At 37.7% G+C, this 22,804-nt stretch overlaps 1 protein-coding gene across 2 annotated transcripts in view; it reads right to left on the bottom strand.

The window, feature by feature from the left end:
* Positions 1–14,709: 14,709 nt before the first annotated feature.
* The window catches only part of ETFQO (electron-transfer flavoprotein:ubiquinone oxidoreductase), a 428,724-nt gene continuing 420,629 nt past the window's right edge, over positions 14,710–22,804 (bottom strand). For both annotated transcript variants that reach the window (XM_089421080.1, XM_089421077.1), the window contains 2 exons: positions 15,234–15,346; positions 14,710–15,071 (listed from right to left, as the gene is read on the bottom strand). In XM_089421080.1, the coding sequence (XP_089277206.1) occupies positions 15,263–15,346 (84 nt within the window). In that variant the 3' untranslated portion in view covers positions 14,710–15,071; positions 15,234–15,262. The remainder of the gene's footprint in view (positions 15,072–15,233; positions 15,347–22,804) is intronic.

Raw genomic sequence — 22,804 nt, forward strand, 5'->3', positions numbered from 1 at the left:
CAAGAAGAGCATGCAGGTACATGTCTGAGATGTACCGAACGAAAATCTTACAAGGGGACCATTCCCCTCATGTAGCAAGTCCACAGGTTTGGAACAACCTGAGGAGTTTGAGATTCATGATTGGGAATCTCATGTATACAAGTGGAAGAAAGCCCTCTATGGCTTGAAGTATAAAACCCTGGCCATAGCATGAGAAAATTGATAGCTGTCTGATGAAGTTGAGATTCACTAGGAGTGAAACCAATCCAAACCATTGCTCGAAGGTTGTGGATAATAGACCTCTCATAACGACACCTTCTAAGGACGACCTATTTCTGACAGGTGCAGACCATCTCACTTGCGGAAGTAATAGGGAGTTGGATTCCAGATATGGAATGGTAAAATGCAAGCCCATGACTACCTCGAGGATCTTAACTTTAAGAAGTTATATGGTGGTGTTGTCAAACTAGATTTGGGAAATGCCTCTGAGTTTCATAAACTCATCAGCATTGATGTTCTTGGTGAACTTCAGTCCGTATAAATGCTTTGCAGTTAGCATGGTGAGCTCATATTTGGTTGAGCCTCACTAAATTGGTGCCAAGAATCTTCTGAGATATCTTCAAGGCACAATCTCTCATGGATTGAGATACATTGCCAGAAATACGAAAGTTGCATGATTATTTGAATGTTGACTGGGCAGGGAACGTGGAGGATCGCTAGAGCACTTCTCAATGTTGGTTCTCTCTGGATTCTGCTTCGATATCATGGATGAGCAGGAAGTAGAAGTCGATTGCTATAAGCACCACTGAGACCGAATACATAGCTACAAGTATGATCTCGTGTGAAGCTGCCTGGTTGTGGAAGCTCATCAATGAGCTGTTTGTACACATCATGAATAACACTGTGATTCTTTGTGACAACCAGGGGGGATTCGATTATTGAGGAATCCCATATTCGATGATTGCTACAACAGATAGACATCAGATACTACCTTATCTAGGATATGGTAAGTCGATGAGCGAGGAGGCTCCATCACATTGAGATTGATGTACAAGTCGCAGACACTTTGTGGCGACCAATGGACATGATGATTTGTTCTCCTATGGACAGGATGATTAGTTCTCCTGTCGAGGCGTCCTACCTATGCAATCTTGGACTCATGGGAAGTACCTCTCATCTGATCAATGAGCAGGGAAATGGGGTTAGGGACCATAGTAGTACTATCGATGGACGCATCATTGTATCTACTGTACTCCCTATGCTAGGATGACCTCCATTTATTTGGGATCAATGGAACTGATATAGGATCAATATGAGTGGTTTGAGACACTCTCTTGTGATATTGATATGGGATCAATAAAATTGACTTCGGGTCAGTACAAGTGATATGACACACTCTCTTCAGATGAAACTGACTTCGGGTAAATAGAGAATGGTATGAGACATTCTCGATCAATTCTTCTTCTTCATGGTGCAGCAGAGTAGAACTGCACAGAGTAGAGCAGAACTGAGCAGAGAAGAATTGAGCAGAGCAGAGCTCAACAGAGCAGAACTGAGTAGGGCAGAGCAGAACAATGCAGGGCACTGATGGCAGAGATAGTACAGTCAGACATATAGATCAGCGGATGGAGTCCTCCCTAGTTGAGAGGGATTGTTAAAATTGGCAACTAGGGCCAAACTCCATGTGGGTCATCTTATTAATGACAACTGATATTTTTCTTGGATCCCTCTCATCGAGAGGTGTAGGATTGATCTAAAGATCATCCGATTCCGATAAGTATTCATGGAGATATGAATTTATTTGTGTTATGGGACAATTCGTCAAGGTCGGCCAACAACCAAATAAACCCCTCATGTGCTCCATGTTTTTGTATAAATAAAGGTGCCTTGAATCATTTGAGAACACAACTCTCATGATCTCCCTCTCTCCACTTGTTTTGGGTTTGTCTTCTCTTAAGGAAGACACAGTGGAGAGGGTCATCTAAAAGAGCCCTAGACGCAGTCATCTAGGAGAGCCCTAGCCATAGTCTTGGAGGAGATCTGGCCACAGATCTAGGAATCCCTAGATGCATTCAATAGGAGTTCTAATGCACAACAAAGGGATCCCTAATTCGCAGCAAAGGGAAGGCTCTAATCCACAACAAAGGGAGCCCTAATCCACAACAAAGGGAAGGCTCTAATCCACAACAAAGGGATCCCTAATCCGCAACAAAGGGAAGTCTCTAATCCACAACAAAGGGAGCTCTAACCGCAACAAAGGGAAGGCCCTTATCTATAGTTAATGGAAGCCCTAAACCACTGGCAAGAGGAAGCCCTAAACTGTTGTCAAGAGGAGCCTTGAGTCAAGGCCTTAACCGCAACATAAGATGGACTTCATCCACAATATAAGGGACCTTATCATAGCATGAAGCAACGTGGGCATGGACAACAACAAGACAGTGAAGCCGCAGTCACAAGGAGGAGAGATTCAGCGCTGTATATGTATGCGTTTGAGTGCAGGTAAGTGTTGTTAGCTTGCCCGAGTTCATGAGGAAAGAAACGTTGTTGTTTGGGTATCATTTGGGAAGGCAGAGTGCTACAGCTAGCTGTTGTGCTAGGCTGCAAGACAGAGCACACAACTGAGGTTGTGTCAAGGACTGTCAAGGGTGGACATCACCTCCAAAGGGCAGCGTGGCATGAGGGAAAGCTCTTCAAGATAAACTGCAGTCCTAAAAGGACTTATCTCCTGACTGTGTGGCAGCCGTAACCTGAACACAGTCATAACAATAATGGGCAGAAATACATATGATCAATATTGCTAGACATAGGAGCTGCAATGGGACAACATGGCAATCATGAGGTATTATAGCATGCATGGTAAAACATGATACATGGGACAGCTACAAGCATGAAGAATCATGGACAACAACAACATGGTAAAGCATGGACAGTTGCAAGTAGAGTGCTGTATGGGACATCAATATAGTACTTGATGCAACAAGGACACAAAGCAACAATGGTGCAACAAGCACATAGGCATAGTATGGTGCAACCGTTGCACTAGGTAAACACTGGGACAACACCAGCATGAGGTACAATATTGTGATGATGGGTGCAACATGGTGCAACATGGTGAGGTGTACCATATGGACGAGATACAACACATGATAGGTGAATGAGTCACCTTGGAGAATCAGTTGAAGCAACATGTCTTCAACTGATCTCATGTAGAGATAATATATTAGTCAAAGTATTGGCTTATGTTGTAAATGTACTATCTCTCTCTCTCTCCGTTGAACTATTGAAGAACATATAAGAAGAATCGATCAAGGGTTTCCCCACATTGGGGTTTGTCCTTGGCTAACGCCACATCTCGTGTCCTCTTGTGTTGGCTTGTCTTCTACAATTTATGTTTATGTTCTATCTGTAGTTTACTTTAATGCTGATGTGATTGCTAAAGATATTGAGCTAACTGTGAAAATTGAAATAAATTGCTCTCAGCATAGAACATACCTAAACTTAACAAAAAGGCTTCTAAGGCCTAAAGGGTAATCTTCATTGAAGTGTATAGTTTCCTTCATAGCAGAGATTCATCACACTTACAGGCCATTGGATTTTCTAAATTGTGTATCTTTTTCACCTAGGTCGTGAGCATTCTATCTACCATCAACTTATTGGGAGACCTAAAGCATTTGAAGACTGATTCTTGGAGAAATTTGTGAGCTATCTTGAAGTGAATCCACTTGTATTTTGAAGAAATCTTGTATTTTGTAGAGCTATCAATTGTGAAGCTCCTTGAAGAGGAAGAGCCTTTCTCCTTGCCTAGAGAGCCTCTTCTCTTGTAACTTTCATTAATAAAAGCAATCTTTCTTTTTGAGGGAGCTTGAAATCTCATTCCAAGGAATCCTTTTCTCCTTATTTAAAAGGGAGAAATTACTAACTTACCAACTCTCTCTAACATAGATCTAGACATTAACCCTTGCATTTTGCATTTTTAATTATTGCATCCATAGCTTGCATTTTCTTGCTACTTGATCAGATTGCATTGGAATACTTTGTTTCATTTTCCATTTATGACCTAAGTAGTTTTTGTAATCATTGTTAGCATTCTCATCTGCCATCCTAAAGTCGTGTTTACATCATAATTCTCACTTATTCCTTGTCTAAACTAAGTGAAGAACATCGTTAATAAGCACACCTAAAAGGCATTGTGGGATTTTTTTTCTCTAAATCATCTAACGCTAATTGTCATTCTTGCTATTGTTTCATTGAGTAACTAGTTTTTCTTCACTAATTACCGTCATAAGCTAATAATCTTGTGCTCAAAAGATATATCTATATCTTGGTTAAACATATTGACATCTATCTATTTTTGAAGCTTATTGAAATCATTATATCTTATTGGAGCATATGCATCTTCATTTGCATCCTAAAATCTACCTCCAAGCATAAGCTTGGTTGTATAGAGAGATATGACAACCTTCTCCACCATTCAATTTGAGAAACTTGACCCTTAGGCAACGGTTAAAACATGTGACCTTGCAATTTTCTTGTGGGCAATCCCTTGTAGGAATGAAGGCACTTGGATCATTAGAACTCCTGGGTAGGTATCGTTAATGAGGACTTAGCTTCCTTCCTTAGTAGTTCTTTCTATAACCTTGTTTAAGACTTGCTTCAAAACAACTGAGGAGAAGGCCTTCAGCTACACTAGGCATTTTAATTAAAATTAACCAAGACTCTTGCATCACACATAGTTTAGTCTTGCATTTCATTCATCACTCATTTGGTTATTGTACCTAGAATTGTGGGCTAATTATTTTACTTGCAAGATTTACTTTACATTCTTGAACTTATCAATCTCATGCTTATTGTATCTTGAATTGCTATATCATTGTTGAGCATCTCTTTTACTTGAAGTTCAAGTTTATATTTTCTTGCAAGTTATATTTGAAAGTTTATTGCTCATATTCTAGTTGCTTTTGATCTCTTGATTTCTTATACTAACGCTTGTCTTGCAGCACTGTCTTTCTTGTAACTTGGAATATCATATTGTGCAAGTATTTACATTTGAGCATTGTTATCAAGGCACTAGTCTCTAATTTTCTAGTCTTATCATTGCTATATTGATTTTAAGTTCAATCTATCATTTAATGCATATACATTGCTCATTAATAATTTCACTTGCTAAATCAATCTAAGTTTAAGTTGCCTAAAGAGGTAGTGGCCTTTCCCTTAGTCTCCTAGAACTTCTTGTTCCAACAAATTTCCGTTTCATAATCAACTTTAGGGACTACCCCCTTTAGCTTATCTAGGATAGAGCTTAAACAAAGTGAGTACGGAATAGGTGACAACCTCTTCTCTGAGTGTTGTGCCATAAATATTACACCTTGTGAGGTTGGAAATTTTCCTTCATTTAGGTGCACATTTTAGGCGACAACAATGATCATTTCCTGTAGCTGAGGTTTACAATAATGTTTCCAAAATAAAACCTTTGATCTCAATCTAAATCACTTTGAGCAATGGTTCACACCTTTTATTCCAACCATCAAATCGTAGACTTCTAGCTTTGTTGGTCTCTTTATTGGACTGATATGTCTCGGGTCTGAATTCCTAGGCCTCATACTCATCATCCAAACATCCCAGCATTGAGGTGTGCATTGATTAGCAATCTTAGGCAATAGAGTCCTTGATTACATCTACAAAAATGTTGTTTGTAAACAATATACCTTGTTTTATCAGTCCTTGAAGCCAAAACAAGTCTTAAACAATCTTCATGTGATACATGAAACACTTCAACCATGAAACATCAATCAAATCTCTTCTTAAGAGGGGTTCCTTTTCATTCTTGAATGTGCAATGCCTTCCATAATCAAAGGGGTTGCAAACTGTCAAACAAATCTTAGTCGATCTCATGCACAAAAGGCACTGCTATCTTTTCCACTTACTGAGGTATTTCGGTCTAAGATAATTCAGATCTTATGAGTTTAACTCTAAGGCCTCTTGGCCCTTTGCAACCAAATTGAGGCATCCTCAGCCCCTGTACTATCAATCTGAGGCCTTTTCGGCCTTTTGAAACTCAAACTAAGGTTTATTTCAACCTCTTTAAGGCCCGAGGCCTTCGATCCTCTAACAGATCGACTGAGATCCAAAATTTAGGGCTTTGGCCCTCTTCCTATAGATATAAAATCTTTGCTTACACCATTAGATCTGGACTTCACTAAATTGCAAATTTTCTACAAGGAAAAGTATCTTCTATTGTTTTTTAAGAACCAATAGTGCCTTCTAGATAAATGCTTCCAAAGACTTGGCTCCTCTTTAATGGTTGATCCTATAAGGTTTCTCTTCCACCCAAGCTTTGATCCCATGTTGATTTTTCATAGGTATTCTAAACTAATAATCACTTCTAATGATTTAATCTTTTTTTCATATTTCCATTCATCATTAAGCAATTACAAAGAAGACATCAACAGTAACATTTGTGACATTAGGATCATAAAGAGATAACCAAACAAGAAACACAAAAATTTTACCTTGGGAAAACCCATAGGGGGAAAAACCCAATAGCCTTTTCCTTAAAGAAATTGTTCAATTCAACAAGAGATACAATATGATCCTGATAGTCAAAATAAAGTCAAATTGACTAATAACAAAACCTGGTCAATATGCCCAAAGATTGCTCTGCCCAGAATTTGACCCTCTGCTTAAGAAGTCTGCCCAGAATTCAGCCTTCCATAGGTGGTCTGTCCATAAAATTTCATTCTACCCAAAAGACGATTTGCCCATAACTCGATTTTTTGTCTTTCTTCTCCTTTGCTCTTACAAAAGAGATCGATGAATTGCTTGAACAAGAGATGTGTCAATCACTTAAACAGATGATGATCCAAATCGCCCTTTGAAGGAGGTTGAATGATATTTATATAATGAGCCCAAATAGACATGACTCTAGGGCTGAAAGGCTAAAAACATTAATTATGAAGACCGACCATAGCTACAAAAAAATTTCATATTTTATGCGTAATTCACTAATTTGTTATATTCTTTAATATATAATATATAATGTGTTCTTTGTGTCATGTTTCGAGGGGTTATTATGTCAAATGTTGGATACTCGTATTTTCGTGTCCCATGTCCTCGTGTTATGTGACTGGGATGAATCCTAATAAAATAATTGCCAAAGTATAGTCGCCTCTGCATCTGCTGTGGAGGATGACCCCTCTAAAATATCACCGTCATAAAATCTAACAGGCTTTAGCACTGGATCATTGAGATCCATGTTGGCCAATGCCAACTCAACACTTTTGTCCAGACCCATATCATCAGGAAAGACATCCCACATCTTTGTCTTTCCCCTCAACCACTCTTCTCTCTACCCGTAAATAAGACAAAGGTTGGTGTGCACATACACCATTGTCTCTGCCCTAGACTGCTCAAGCCTTCTCTTCTTCACACTATACAAATTCCCATATGTGCTCCAATTCCTCTCGCAACAAGAGGATGAAGTCACCTGAGAGAGGAGCCTCATGGCTAACTACTGAAGAGGAGGGCTTGTTGCCCCATGATTTTCCCACCAAGAATAGGGCTTCTTAGCCTCCCTGTCTCTAATCACATCATATCCTGCAAATCGACCAGTGCCAGTGGAAAACTCTGCAAAGGCATCCTCCACCTCATCAAGCCATGCTCTATTCTGAAAAAACCTATCTGAATGCATCTTTCCTCCCCAGTGAGATTTCACCATCCATGTGAGGAGGGAATCTGCGGGAAGGTCCACCATTCAGCGACTCATGGCTGTAGTATTCTGGGTTTAATGAGTGAGCCAAACAATGTAAAGGTGTGCAATTCTTGTCCCATCTGCTGACAAGAATATCTTGTATCGTACCACAGAAGGCCTCTGGTGATGTCTCATACTTGGGGCACTCACTCTGTAGACTAATGCTCCACATAGACTCAATCATGGAATCTCATCCCTCATAAACCTCTCATGGGATGGGTTTGTCTGTATCTGCAAATCAAAGCAAAGAAATGATAGGGTCCATGATCTAAATAATTAGATCTATTGTTAAAATTGGCAACAAGGGCCAAACTCCATGTGGGTCATCTTATTTATGGCAGCTGATATTTTTCTTGGATCCCTGTCATCGAGAGGTGTAGGATTGATCTAAAGATCATCCAATTTCGATAAGTATTCATGGAGTTATGAATTTATTTGTGTTATAAGACAATTCGTCAAGGTCGGCCAACAACCAAATAAACTCCACGTGCTCAACGTTTTAGTATAAATAGATGTGGCCTTCAAGCCATTTCAACGCACAATTGGGATCTCTTCCTCTCTCTACTTGTCTTTGGGTTTTAGTAGGAGGAGAGATCCTAAGGGATAACACTGCCTTGATCTAGAGGGCAGAAAGCCGGAACTGCTAGAAAAGCTGAAAAAGTCGGAAAAGCCGAAACTGCCGGAAAAGCTGGAAAAGCTAGGACTGCCAGAAAAATTGAAAAAGCCAAAAAAGCTGGAAAAGTCAAAACTGTTGGAAAAGCTAGAAAAGCCGAAATTAAAAAAACTGCTGGAAAAGCCGGAACTGCCGAAAAAGTTGGAACTGCCAGAAAAGCCAGAAAAGCTGGAAAAATCAGAACTACCGGAAAAGCTGGAACTACCGGAAAAGCCGAAATTGCTGAAACTGCCGGAACTTCCGGAAAAGCCAGAACTGTCGAAAAAGTCGGAGCTGCTGAAAAAGCCAGATTTGCCAGAAAAGCTAAAAACGCTAGAACTACCGGAAAAGTTAAAAAGCCAGAAAAGCCGGAACTACTGAAAAAGCCAGAACTATCGAAAAAGTCGAAACTGCTGGAAAAGCCAGAAAATTCGAAACTCCCGGAACTGTCGAAACTGCTGGAAAAGTCGGAACTGCCGGAAAAGCCAAACTACTGGAAAAGCCGGAAAAGGAGGAACTGCCGGAAAAGCCAAAAAAGGCAGAACTGCCGGAAAAGCTAGAACTGCGAGAAAAGCTGGAACCGCCGAAAAAGCCAGAATTGCTGGAAAAGTCAGAAAAGCCAGAAAAGCCGGAATTGTCGAAACTGCCGGAACTGCCGAGAACAGCCAAAGCATCTGTCTCCAAAGGAGAGCAGCATGCAAAGGACAACTAACTAACATTGGACAATTGTATGGTACTTAGCAGAAAATACACCAAGCATGCAATGTTACAGCTAGCATGCAAGGGACAACTAGCATGCAACAACAAGCATGCTAAGGACAACAAGCATGCTAGGGACAACAAGCAAGCAAGGTGCAACCAACACATAGATCAGGATGGCAACATGGTGCAACAATGGCACATAATGCAGTACAGTGATGGGTACAATCATGATTAATGAAGCGTGATGAGATGCAGCATAGTGATGATGGGTGCAGCATGGTGCAACACAGTGAGGTGCAACATGACGACGAAATGTAGCTCAACGATAGGTGAAGGAGTCACCTTGGAGAATCAGTTGAAGCAACATGTCTTCATTTGATTTCATGTATCATCTTCTTAGAGATGATCTATGCTCTTATCTAGATAAGTCAAAGTGTTGACTTCTGTTGTAAACATACTATCTCTCTCTCTCTGCTGAACTATTGAAGAACATATAAGAAGAATTGATCAAGGGTTTCCCCACATTGGGGTTTTTCCCTGGCTAGCGCCACATCTTTTGTCCTCTTGTCTTGGCTTGTCTTCTGCGATTTATGTTTATGTTCTATTTGTAGTTTACTTTAATGCTAATGTGATTGCTAATCTGGAAAATATATGGAGCTAACTGTGAAAATTAAAATAAATCTCTCTAAGCATAGAACATACCTAAAATTAACATCTACCCTCTCCCACCAAGCATCATCTAGCACTGTGTCCTTCACTCTTTTAGAAGCTACTTGATCTGTCTTTCTCCAAAAAGACCAAAACTTAGAAATAACCATGGCCCCAAGAGTGGTTTTGACCTCCCTCAACCTCTTCAACATCATGAATGAAGAGGCAAACCGTGTATCAACAATCTTCAACAATGATAGATTGTTGTACTCCTTGTAGATAGTGAGGGCATTTGTATGATTTTGCACAAAGTTACAGATATGTCATGCATCCTCAATAATGTTACCAATCCAAAGCACATCAGAAGCAATGGATTTCAATGCTAAGTTCAATGAATGGACAATGCAAAGTGTCCAAAACACTTGTGGATATTTAGCTTCCACAATCATGCCAACAGCCTTGCAAACAGGTGCATAATATGTAATGATTTGCACACAAGAATCAACACCTACATCTTCAATAACTTTAATAAATAACTCACCCATAAATTGTGCATCCCTGTATTTTCCAAGTGTATCCACTGCTTTCAAGAAAACTAGACCATTCAAGGAAGACACCATGAAGTTGATGACTGGGTGTTGTGTTGGATCTGTCCATCCATCAGAAATAATGCTAACCCTAGATGTTGGCCATGATGCTTTAATAGGCTCAAGCATTTTTTGCTCCTCTTTTTTTGCTTTTGTTAATAATGTGGTTCTAAGCTTCTCTGAATCAAGAGGCACATACCATGATGGAGACCCGTGAGTTAGAACTCGACACATCTCAATAAATAGAGGTGAGCGTTCAACATTAAATGATATGAAGTTTTGATAGAAAAAAAAGGCAATCGTGAGATCAAGCTCATCCCATTTCTCTTTTTGAAAAATCTTGTCCATTGGACCAAGTGAAATTGCTCTTCTTTTTATTGCTTGTCCCCCAATAGAACTCTCAAATGGAAATTTGGTGGTGCCTTTCCTAAAAAATGGAAGGGGGCCTTCATTCTTGGTTTTTCTTGATTTTGTAGCAACATTTTCCATACCAACAGTGAACTCCTTTTCCATTTCTTTCCTCTTTTGTAAAGGAACAACTTTACAAGCTCCAATTCTACAACCTAGTAAAGCCAACAAATGGCTTTTCACATGGTAATATGTGCTTTTGAAAGAAATGTGGCAAAAGTTGCATCTCCATTGCACATTGCCTCCTCCCTTCCCCTTGGTGCTTGTCCCATCCTCTCTTGTGACATATTTCCACAAGGGATATTTCTCAATGTTGTCTTTAGGTCCTCCTCTTCCCTCAACATTACTTGCAGCAGACTCTGATGATATTGGGGGAGGGACATCTCCAATGCTAACATTCTTCCCCTTCCTTTTCCCTCTAACTACTGCCCTTGATTGAGCCATGAATATTGTAAAAAAAAAAACAAAACATGCACAAATTTGTAAAAAAAATTCATATAAAAACTGTTGTAATAAAAATGCAAAAAAATAGAGATGAAATGCACTTACCTAGTGCTTGAATCTCCTTGTCGAATGCTCCACACCCTTAGCTCCTTGCTCTAAACCCTTAGCTCAATGTATGCAAAACTGAAAGAGAGAAATGGTAAATGAGTGAAAGAACAACGCCTTTTTATGCCCGCGAGTTTCATTTTTTTGGGATTCGAATCCCAAAATCGAGACACATTGTGTCCTAACAGGACACGTACGGGATTCGAGTGTGTCCCTTTAGGACACGACGTGTCCCATTCTAGGATTCGAATCTCCAACAAATCGTGTCCGACTCGTGGGATTCAGGTATGTAGGGCATTTCCAGCGAATCCGATTTCATAGCAAAAAACTAGTAGAGTTTCAGTCTCAAGGAGATTGAAAATTTAAATTTAAATTGATCTCACAGAAAGAAATAAATAGTTGTAAAATTAAAATTGCATTAGTTGTTGCACTCTTTTAGCCATCAACATGGCTTATGTTTTAGTGTAATTATATCATTTTGTATTCTAATAGATGCCGACCCCTTTGTACTATCAAGATTCAAAATCTTGAACTTTGCACAAAACTTTTCAATTTTTCTGTTTGAATCAAGGTTACTTGGGAGCGGGAGCAAAAACGGGGAGCGGGATAAACATTTTCAAATGCTCCCAGTTTGAAAGCGATTTAGGGAGTGATTTTTTATAATATATATATATTATATTTTGATGCATATATGTCAACAAAAGCATGTAAAATGATGAATTAGATAACAAAAAAAAAAAAAAAAACATAAATTGAACCATATAACAACAATCATCTAGAAGTTATAATATTCATCAACCATGTCCACAAGTTAGAAACATAGTAACATACAACATATTGAGTCTCATGATTCATCAATCTTAAAGTTTCAAGATTTCAAAATTCAATATATAACATTTATCATCATTGATCACCAAAGTTGTACTTGTAAGCTAAGTGTAACCATTACAACAAATAATATCTAACATGAAATGAAATGAAACAACTTTCAACATTCACGAAGCATCATATTCATAATTCATTACTAACGAGTTATAATTGCCAACGTCAAACTTCAAACTTAAATTGCCATATATTGTTTACAAAAAATATCATAATAAATATGAAAGAGTCAATAGTTATAAACACTTCTCGAAAGTAGAAAAGACAAGTAAATCTATTATCTATAACTAATGCTTGGGCCTCTTGCCGCCACGAAAAATGTCTAATTTCTTAGTCTTGTTGGAAAATCAGGATCATTGTAATTAATATCACCCTCTAAGCATTAATATTCAGAGGTATCTTTGTCATTACCTCTGGATCTGCATAGGGATATTTGTCATTAATATCACCCTCTAAGCATTAACATAAGATAGAAAAAGCATAGTATGTCGAGTCAAGATTTTGTTTGAGTGATGAGTACATTTTTAGGAGGGTCATGATCAGTGTTGTGAAAATCGCGATAATTAAACGAAAAAATTGCGATAAAAACTTAAAAAATCGCCGGGGGTTGCGACAACATAGTTTTATAACGTTTTTTTGGGTTTTTTCATGCAATTTTTTTTTTGAAAGAAACAAATAATTTTTGAGTGGGGCAGCTTAATGATCAAATCTAGGCCCTAGTATGGATATGCTATTCATGGTAATGTTAAATTCTTAAAGTAAAAGTGACATTCTCCTTGATCTTCATTTTCATCATTTTACTTAAATTTTTAACATTACCATGAAATGACTCAAGATGTTTGAGAGTGGTTCCAACCTCATTGGATTTCATATGGAGAAAGTAGAATTTTAGATTTCAATTAAAATCTAGCAGACTTGTTAGTTTTTCAGGATTTCAAGATTGGGAGATTGTAATGTTTCCAGGTGACACCACCTGCCCAGGCTACCCCTGCCACCAGTAGAGGACGTGGTCTACCTCCTATAGCTCCTACTTCTAGTTCTTCAGCTTCTAGAGCACATCAGACTCCACTGCCATCTCCACCAGCACAAGCACCAGTATCTACATCTAGAGGGAAAGGGAAAGCTGTGGCATTTTCTCGCAAGAGGGGTAGAGGAAATCAATAGGGTTAGACTTTCATTTTATTGTATATGACATTATTTCATGATGAGATACATTATCATATTTTTTGTTGATATTTTGAGGCTCAGTTGGGACTCAGGAGTTAGGACTTACTATTCAAGACATGATTCAATGTTATGTGTGATTTTAGCGCTAGAAATGATATTAAACATCTTATATATTAGTTTTTTTATCATATTTATGTGTCAATGTATTTATTTTATATTGTAGATGGTTTAGATATTAAAAAAATTGAAAAAAAAGAATATTTTTGTACCAAATGATTTTTTCCTGATAATTCTGATTTTTTCTGACTTGTTCCCCGCGCCGATTTAATCACGATCACGCTTTTCACAACATTGGTCATGATAGAGGAGTTCAACAACCAATGTCACTAACATCAAGGTACATAGAAGGATTGGTGCTCTTGATTAAATACGAGTTCCATACCCTAATACATGACAAAATCCAATGGAAACATTGCAATCCTCCCAATCCTAAGATCTTGAAAAACTTAAGGCTACTAGATTTTGAATGAGATCTAAAATTCTACTTTCTCCATATGAAATCCAATGTGGTCGGAACCACTCTCAAACATCCCGAGTCATTTCATGGTAATGTTAAGAATTTAACATTACCATGAATCACATATCAATACTAGGGCCATAGGCTTGATCATTGGGCTGCCCCACTCAAAAATTATTTGTTTCTTTGAAAAAAAGTTGCATTTGGAATATCACTGCAAAACAAAATTTGCAAAAAAGACTAAACGCTCAAGAAAAACCAGGGAGCATTTTTTTGCACGGAGCATGCACCTGACTAGCTCCCAAACGGAGTGAGAATTCAGAGATGGGACATGGGGGGGGATCCCCCACAACCCTGGTTTGAATAGGTAACTTTTAAAGCGGTGAAGTCACAAACATTACCTTTGTAATATTTAAATATCATTTTATGGTAACAGCTTGCATTGATGCTTTAGTGGTAAAATTTTATAGTTTTTGAACATGGAACTATAGCAGAAATCAAATTAAAGTCTGAGAGTTTTAGACCTTATCTTTATCCTGGCCTTCGCTAATAGTTTTACAAAGATTCTTTGTTGGATTTCCTTTCATCCTTTCACTCTAAATACCGAGTGTTTGGAGAAACACCCAAAGCTTTTCACAAATGCTTCAAGAACTTTCCATTTGCCATGATCCTTTTAAATTGGACTGGTTCAAACATGAGGCCAGCCAGCCAATGATCCTATCAATGCCTGTTACAATGGCATACATTATGCTTTGAGAGGTGATTAAAAGAAGTCATGTAATTTTCCAGTATAAAAGATACAGCACCACTTGATGGAAGAGTAAACAATGTTAATGTATGCTCTTTTTCAATTATGTGGGACACTGGACACTTTTCCAGGAAATTCCAGGAAATAGTTATTAAGAAAGATCAATATTCATATGCAGAGAATGAATCCAAGCTATCCAAATTGGATTACTGGACAGCCAAAATAGATTACCGCTACTGGTTTGTACAAGCACAATGCTGAGTACAAAATTTGAATTTTGAACAGTGAAACTGATGAATGGATGCGCACATTTGTTCTCCTGGAACCCCTTTGTTGATCCATAATGTAATCATTTGCTAGTCTAATGACAAACCAGGATAGCATTTTATTAAAACCCACAAAGGCTGTACCGTGTATCATTCAAGGAATATTGGAAAACTTGTATTCTTCGACCAATTATAAATCATGTTTAGGGTTTTCTTCATCTGCAAACAAATCAGATTAATAAGTCGATGTCGTTATTTAGTGTCAAATCTACAGAAAAAATCTAATAACATGATTTCTAGTGGCATTTGTCTTCACCAAATTAAGTCAGGTTGATGTGCTATAAAATACTTACTAATTTGAAGTGACAAATTTATAATTACCTTTATATTTAAAAGCAAGTATTGTTTGTCTACATGACAGAATAACCTGGTCCACCACCTCCCTCTGGTACAGTCCACTCAATATTCTGTTTTGGGTCTTTTATGTCACAAGCCTGCAAAATGAGAAAATGATGAATATGAGTAGGGCTTCATGTCAGATAATTGCAGAAATAAACATTCACATGCATCCTTGGAAAAATAGGTTATCAATGGTTATTGAAGGCTTTTATTTCATAAACTATGTTATGGATCCACCATTGGAGGATCAAGGATCCACATTTCCACCAATATGGATCTGCAATGGGCCCCAAAAACCTAAGTTCTGCCTATGAATTATAGCCACTCCCCCATTCTAAAACACACAAATCTGAGATTTTCATGGCAATTTGCATATTTGTATTTTTTTCTTAATTTGACATGACATATATTTGGAAATCTAAATTTTATATTCATGTTTTTCTTTTATGATCACACACACACATATATACACATCATTTTTCCAAATCTGGATCGAGATTTGTATATGTTTCCATGGAGATTAGTTCATAAAGAATAACACATAATATTGTACCTACTACTAACAACATTCAATGTTCAATGCATCCCACCCAGGGCTGCCGGGGGGGGGGGGGGGGGAGCGTGCCGCCCCTCCCCCCTCAAATCTGCTCTCGAGGCATGCTCCGATAGAAGCGCATCGGGAGCAACCTTGAGAGCGAATTTTGGGAGCACGCTCCCTAAAAAAATTGCGCTCCCTGTGAATTTGGGAGCAATAGAGGGAGCTACTAAAGATTGGAAACACAATTTTTTGAGTGGGGCAGCCTAATATTCAAGGCTATGGCCTTAATATTGATATGCAATTCATAGTAAATTCTCCTTTATCTTTCATTTTCATCCTTTTACTTAAATTTGCAACATTACCATGAAATGACTTAGAATGTTTGAGAGTGGTTCCGACCTCATTGGATTTCATATGGAGAAAGTAGAATTTTAGATCTCACTCAAAATCCAGCAGACTTACCAAATTTTCAGGATTTCAAAATTGGGGAGAGTGCAATGTTTCCATTGGATTTTGTCATGTATTAGGGTATGGAACTTGTATTTAATCAAGAGCGCCAAGCAATCTATGTACCTTGAGGCTAGTGAATTTGGTTGTCGAACTCTCTATCATGATCCTACTAAAAATGTACACATCACTCAAACAAAATCTTGACTTGACATGGTACATTTTTTCTATCTTATGTTAATGCTTAGAGGGTGACATTATTGACAAAGATCCCAGGATAGGCAATGATTTTGATGATATGTAGGTATTTGTTGTAGCATGATTTTTTTGGATGTTAGAGACCATCTAGAGCCTATTTGTTGATGTATTTTCGGTTTGGAGATGGATTGCACTCAATGCTATTTTGGTTATGTGCACCCTTACATGCTATATAAATGAGAACTTGTAATTTGTGGACTTGTGGTTGATGAAGATTATAACTACTAGATGAATGATGTTATATGGTTTACTCCATGTCTGTATGTCTTTTACCACTAATTCATCATTCTACATGCTTTGTTGACATATATGCATCAAAATATAAAAATATATATTATATAAAAATCGCTCCCAACATAGGAGCTTTTGAAAATGTCACTCCCCACTCCTGCTTCTGCTCCCAAGTAGCCTTGATCCCACCATTATACAAATAGATCATAAATTCAAGAATTCCCACACATTATCTTTTGCTAAGCCGACAAACACCGTCAGTCTTTGGCACGAACAATGATATTGCAAGATATCATCAATTTGGTTGTTGAATTTTCACATCTGCAGGGATGTTTCTTATTCAACTGACGCAAATACATCTGACTCTCTCATTTTCATGTAGCAATATTTAAAAAAATAAATTTGCAAATATCAGAATTGTTTTGAAGAAAAGCAAGACAAATGTCTAGACTTCTTTGATGTTTAGACATTTTATTATTGCCTTGATGATAAGTGAAGCATTCACTCCAAATGTCTAAGTAGGAACACTATCACACAAAATTAAACCAAAATACACACACACACACACAGAGATATATATATATATATCCTAGATTTTCAAGAAATTTGGGGGATTTGTACACTTATCAGCAATGGGTACATGTTTCAAAAATGTTGTGTATATATAGGTCAATTGGGTGTACCTCACGATTGTAAGGAAGAGTTGTTACTCTCCCCACCCAAGTTAAAATCCTGTTAAAATCCTACTTTGTGACATGTTTTCTCTTAGTGAGCTGATTGTCAATAAAGTTATACATGATCTATTCATGAGTAGTTGACCTGTCTTTATGCCTTGAAGAATCTAGGGTTTACTCTATGTCCATCCTAGGAATGAGGGGAAGTGGTTGGAATGTTTCCCCATAGGATACATATATATATATATATATAGAAACCGCGTGTTTTGTTTCCCTATATTTGGATCCTACATTTTCAAAAAATCTGGCCAATCTACATCTGTATCTGCAAAATGGTTCCGAGCTTTGAAAATGTTACTTTAAACTTCTAGAAAATGCCATTTATTTATTTTCTGCCTTGGATTTTGCCTAAAAATAATAATTTATGAGTAGGGAAGCTTGATTTCAACCCTAGGGACCTACTAATGCTACGTAATTGATGGTAATGTTAAATTATTAAAGTAAAAGTACCCATTTTCATAATTTTACTTAAAATTTTGACATTAGCGTTAATTGTTTCAGGATGTTTGAGAGTGGTTCCAATGTAACTGGATTTTATATGGAGAAACTAGAATTTTAGATCCGTCAAAATCCAACAAACTTAATGGGGGGGTGGGGATTGCAACATTTCCATTAGATTCTATCATGTATGAGTGTTTGGAACTATCATTTAAGCAACAACACCAAGCCCTCTCTATGTACCTCAATGTTGGTGCCATTTATTGTTGAACTCCTTTGTCATGAACCTAGTACGATGCATCCATCACTCAAACAAAATCTTGATTTGACATGTTAAGCTTTTTCTATCATATTTTAATGCTTAAAGGTGATATAGATGATGAGGATACCAACATAGGCAATGATTTTGATGATATGTAGGCATTTGGTCCAATATTTATTCTGCTTCCCATTATTGGGGTTGATTGTTTTGATAGTTGGTTTGGTTCTGATAACATGAATACATTGACCATAGTTCATTTTTAATTTTAACTTTTGAGTCTTGACTTTAGAAACAATGAAAAAAGGAAAAGAATTAATGGAGTTAAATGTAAATGAGTATATGAAGGTAAGCATAGTTTTAAAAACCAGAACTGGGTTTTGAACCGACCGCCTATCTAATTGCGATACGAACCAGAACCAGATCAAATCAGATCAAGCCAAATTCAATAAACCGAGATTGGAAAAAATGCATAAAATAATTAAATTTTTATGAAAAAACACTTATTTTTAAGATTACAAACCATGATTCCAAACCATTAGAGAAAAAATATGTAAAGTCTTCTCATCTATATATCATGTAAGGGTACATATATCATAATGGCACCAAGTGCAATATATATCAATGATATCATCGACAAAATACATAACCAATGAGGCTCTAAATGGCCTCTAGAGTCCAAAAACAATGCTACGATGAAGCTCTAAATGGCCTCCAGAGTCCAAAAAAATCCTACAACCCAAGCTACTAGGCCACTAGCCTACTACAAATCGTTGATCAACATGATCACTCATCAAACTCATCACCACTACTACAAAAGGGATCATCACCAAGAGCTACATAAACGTCATCTAGCTCAGAATCAGAGGATTCTTCAAATTTCTCTCCATCCTCAATAGTAATACTAGCATCAACATGAGCAACAACACTAGGCCTAGCAAAACTAGAAGTGTGAGTTTGTCGAGTTGCACAACTACTACTTCCCTCATGAGTCACCCAGTGCCATGTTTGGTCTTGGTGGTTCGCTTCCTTCAAATCCTAGTTCAACTACTAGATCTGCATTGGGATCAACACCCGCAACTCCACTAGAGAACTCCAAACCAGCACCACGATGACAAAGAACCTCCAAACTCGCTGTTGTTGCTCCAACATTCAATGTTGTTGCAGAACTATCCAAGCTCTCATATGCTCACAAACATTAGAAATCAAATGTGTGAGGCAAATATGAGCTTAAGCATCCTTTTATAAGCTTAGGGGGGACAATTTACGAGGAAACTTTCCATGGTTTGCCAAAAAACACCTCCAAAAACTGCTTGCAGGTCACATAAACATGCCCAACAATGTGGCTTTCTATCCATCTTGTTCCTTATGAAATCAATCGGTTATGTACCAAATTGGCCGATTTGGTACTTATTTGGTCTTGACTGTCCAACAAATTGGATTTTGATCTGTAAATTGCCGTGGATATTCCACCGGAAAGTTCGTCACAACAGATCTGATAGAATTATAATTAAAATATGAAATTCTACATTATTACAGTTTTATTAGATTTCTAGATCTGTAGATTTACTGTTCATAGTGCATGCATGCAGATTAAAATTATGTAAAAAATAGAGAACGACAAAATAAAAAGCTCACACAAACATTTGACACAATATATGGTTTTCGGGAGAAAAATGCATTTAGAAGGTGAGGTCGCTCCGCTTTCTTTCCCTGAATGGAAATATGGCTACGAGTACAAAGAAGTATGGCTTGTGGCCGTGGGCTACTACATTGCACAAATCCTCTCTGTGTCCTCTACCTCCTATCCCTCTTGGCTATTTTTGCTTAGCTATGTAACAAATGCACTCAAAAGAATGGAATCCCTTTTCCTCCTAGTGGCTCGGTTATAACACAATGCAATAGCCTACTAGTGGTTAAGTTTGACTACCTCAACTCTTAACCAAAGTTAGAATATAGACTCTTCTAGAGTCTTCTACATCATAATCATGTGGCTAGCCCCCTTTTCATGAATAATGGGGGCTAACATGGCATCCTCTCGAACAATGATGGCGAAAACAAAAAGGTCAACTTTTGAGTGGCATAACTTTCGCATACAGACTCCAATTGACATGATTCTTGCGCCATTGGTTAGGATCTTAGAATATTTGACACTACCAATCCAAATGACACAACATACTACTTTTCACAGCAGAATATAAACAACAATAAATCAACCAATGCACAAAATAGCCAACTTTTTACAATTTTTCATTAACCCAACATTGTTATATTAACATGTTGTAATACAACTGTCTAGGGCTCCCGTACTAGAGATAATGGCCCTCATACATCCATTGAAACAAGAATACAAACTAGGTCTTGTTGTCAACAACTATGACAACCAAACTGCACTGAACCCTAAAGTGCTCTTTCTGTTCACTATCTGCCTGCCCAGTTTGCATCAGTATAGCCCATCAACCTGACACCATCACCTCATGTGCATCTGATCCCATAATCAATTGTACCTCACAGATAACACAACATATGCTTCATTGTTGTCCAATTTACCCTCTTTGGTTCAACTATAAACTAACTCAAAGAGTTCATTGCAAAGGATATATTTGGCTTGGTATTGACCAAATACATAAGAGAGTCAATCAACTGCTTGTATAATGTGGGGTCCACATCCTTCTCCTTAGAATATGTATCTACCTTCCTCCAATTGGTTATCATGGGTGTAGACAGGGCTCTGAAATCTTCCATCTCAAATCTCCTCAAGATATCAATGAAGTATTTCCCTTGTCCAAGGAAAATCTCCCCATCTGTCTGCCACACTTCCATGCCTAGAAAGTAGTGCATTAACCCGAAGTATTTCATCTTGAACTTCGCTGCAAGGTCCCTTTTGCATTCTTAACAGGATCGTTGGGACTCATAGAAGACGCAATGCCAATTGAACATATAATAAGCCTAAGTAGTGCCAATTGAACAATGAACAACAAGAGTTGAGGAAGTTGAAGTGCCAGATGGGCAGACCTTTTTTTGATCAAATATAGAGAACTGACATGTAGGAGATCAAGTCTAAAGATCCAAGTCAAGAAGCCTAGTTGAAGAGCAAAAAGTTAAGGTGTACAGGTCAAGTGGCCATGATCAAACATGAAGGCGCAAACCTAAGAGTTGCACTGTTAGATGAAAACTCACTAAAGAATTTGTTGAGGACCAAAAGTTATTGATGATAGATCCAAGGAACAACTTGAAGACATAGAATGGTGGCTACATTTTGTTGTGTTGGTGCTTATCTGGGAAGATTGGGGGCTCTTGTAGGTTGGTACCTACATTTGCCGAGTTGGTGCTTAGTTAGGGGAATGAAATCTCCTGTAGGCTAGTGCCTACAAAAGTTGTAAGTTGGTGCTTACTTTGTACAAGGATATTTACAAAATATTTACAAAGAAAAAGTGTGTAAGTGTTTCTTATGTAAAGATCTATGTTTCATCCTTTACGTGCATCAAATGTTTTAAAAGATAAAAATAGTTAAAAATAATGAAATACTTATTCACCCCTCCCTCAATATTTCCAACATCAAGGTTGCAGCCTATCCCCTACATTAGATATGTATGAACCTTCTTGGCAATACTTCAACATTCTCACCATTTTGTCCTAGACAAATTGGTGAGTAATAGTGCCCATGCTAGTATTCAACAAACTTCTCCAAAATTCCCAATGCTTCTCCTCCAAAGTGAATCATTTCTTAGGAAGCAACCCACTCTCTATGTAACCATAATGAAGAATAAGATCATGTTGTCTAGGTCTCCAATACTCCCAAGAAGTGTGCCACATAGGTATCAAGTCAAAGTTTACAATTAATGAGCAAGATAACTCCAATCTATGTGTCCATCACAAAACTGAAGCTTCATCCATACACCATGCAACCCGCATCACATGAAGCACCTCCAAGTGTGGTGTAAACAATTTTGAGGTAACCTGAAAAGCTAACAATGACTTGAGGTAGATGGATTTGGATCCACAATTAGAGCCAAGAAGTAGCATTGATGTCCCTACATGATCAGGGCAAAGGCCATAGGAGAAGGCAAAGGGTGTTATTGATAAAGACACTCCCAATATAGGGGATGGTTTTTATGATATAGTTATCTATTGTAGCTTTTAGGTTGTCGCTTCATTGTTTTTGGATTCCCTAGGTCATTTAAAACCTTGATGTTTATGTATTTTGTTTCAGATATGTATTGCACTTGGTCTCATGTTGTTATATTCAACCTTAAATATGCCATATATTATACACATGAGCAAACATTGCATATTTGTTGTTTAATGGTTTGGATTTACATTGATGTGTTTGTGTGTGTATTCATGATATTACAATTTGGATTTTTGTGTGTTTTTCAATAGATCCATTCTTCAACCTAGTTCTCTGGTCGGTTGCAATTTGGTCTCATTCTAACCCCTGGTTGGTTTATTGCCAATGATACCTCTTTCAACATTCTACTAGTACTATTGTTTTTCCTTCCAATTCTTACCACAATGCCCTAGCACTCCCAGTGACTATTAAACATTGGCAGCGAAGGGATGAATTTCCTTGAATAAAATCTCATTTCTGACTATTCTAGATTGACTTTAAAAAAATAGAAAGTCATATTTATCATTTCAAGCATGA

Source organism: Pinus tabuliformis, chromosome 6 (assembly GCF_031772625.1).
Source record: "Pinus tabuliformis cultivar Carrire ecotype Pingquan chromosome 6, CPIR1, whole genome shotgun sequence".
Classification (NCBI taxonomy): domain Eukaryota; kingdom Viridiplantae; phylum Streptophyta; class Pinopsida; order Pinales; family Pinaceae; genus Pinus; species Pinus tabuliformis.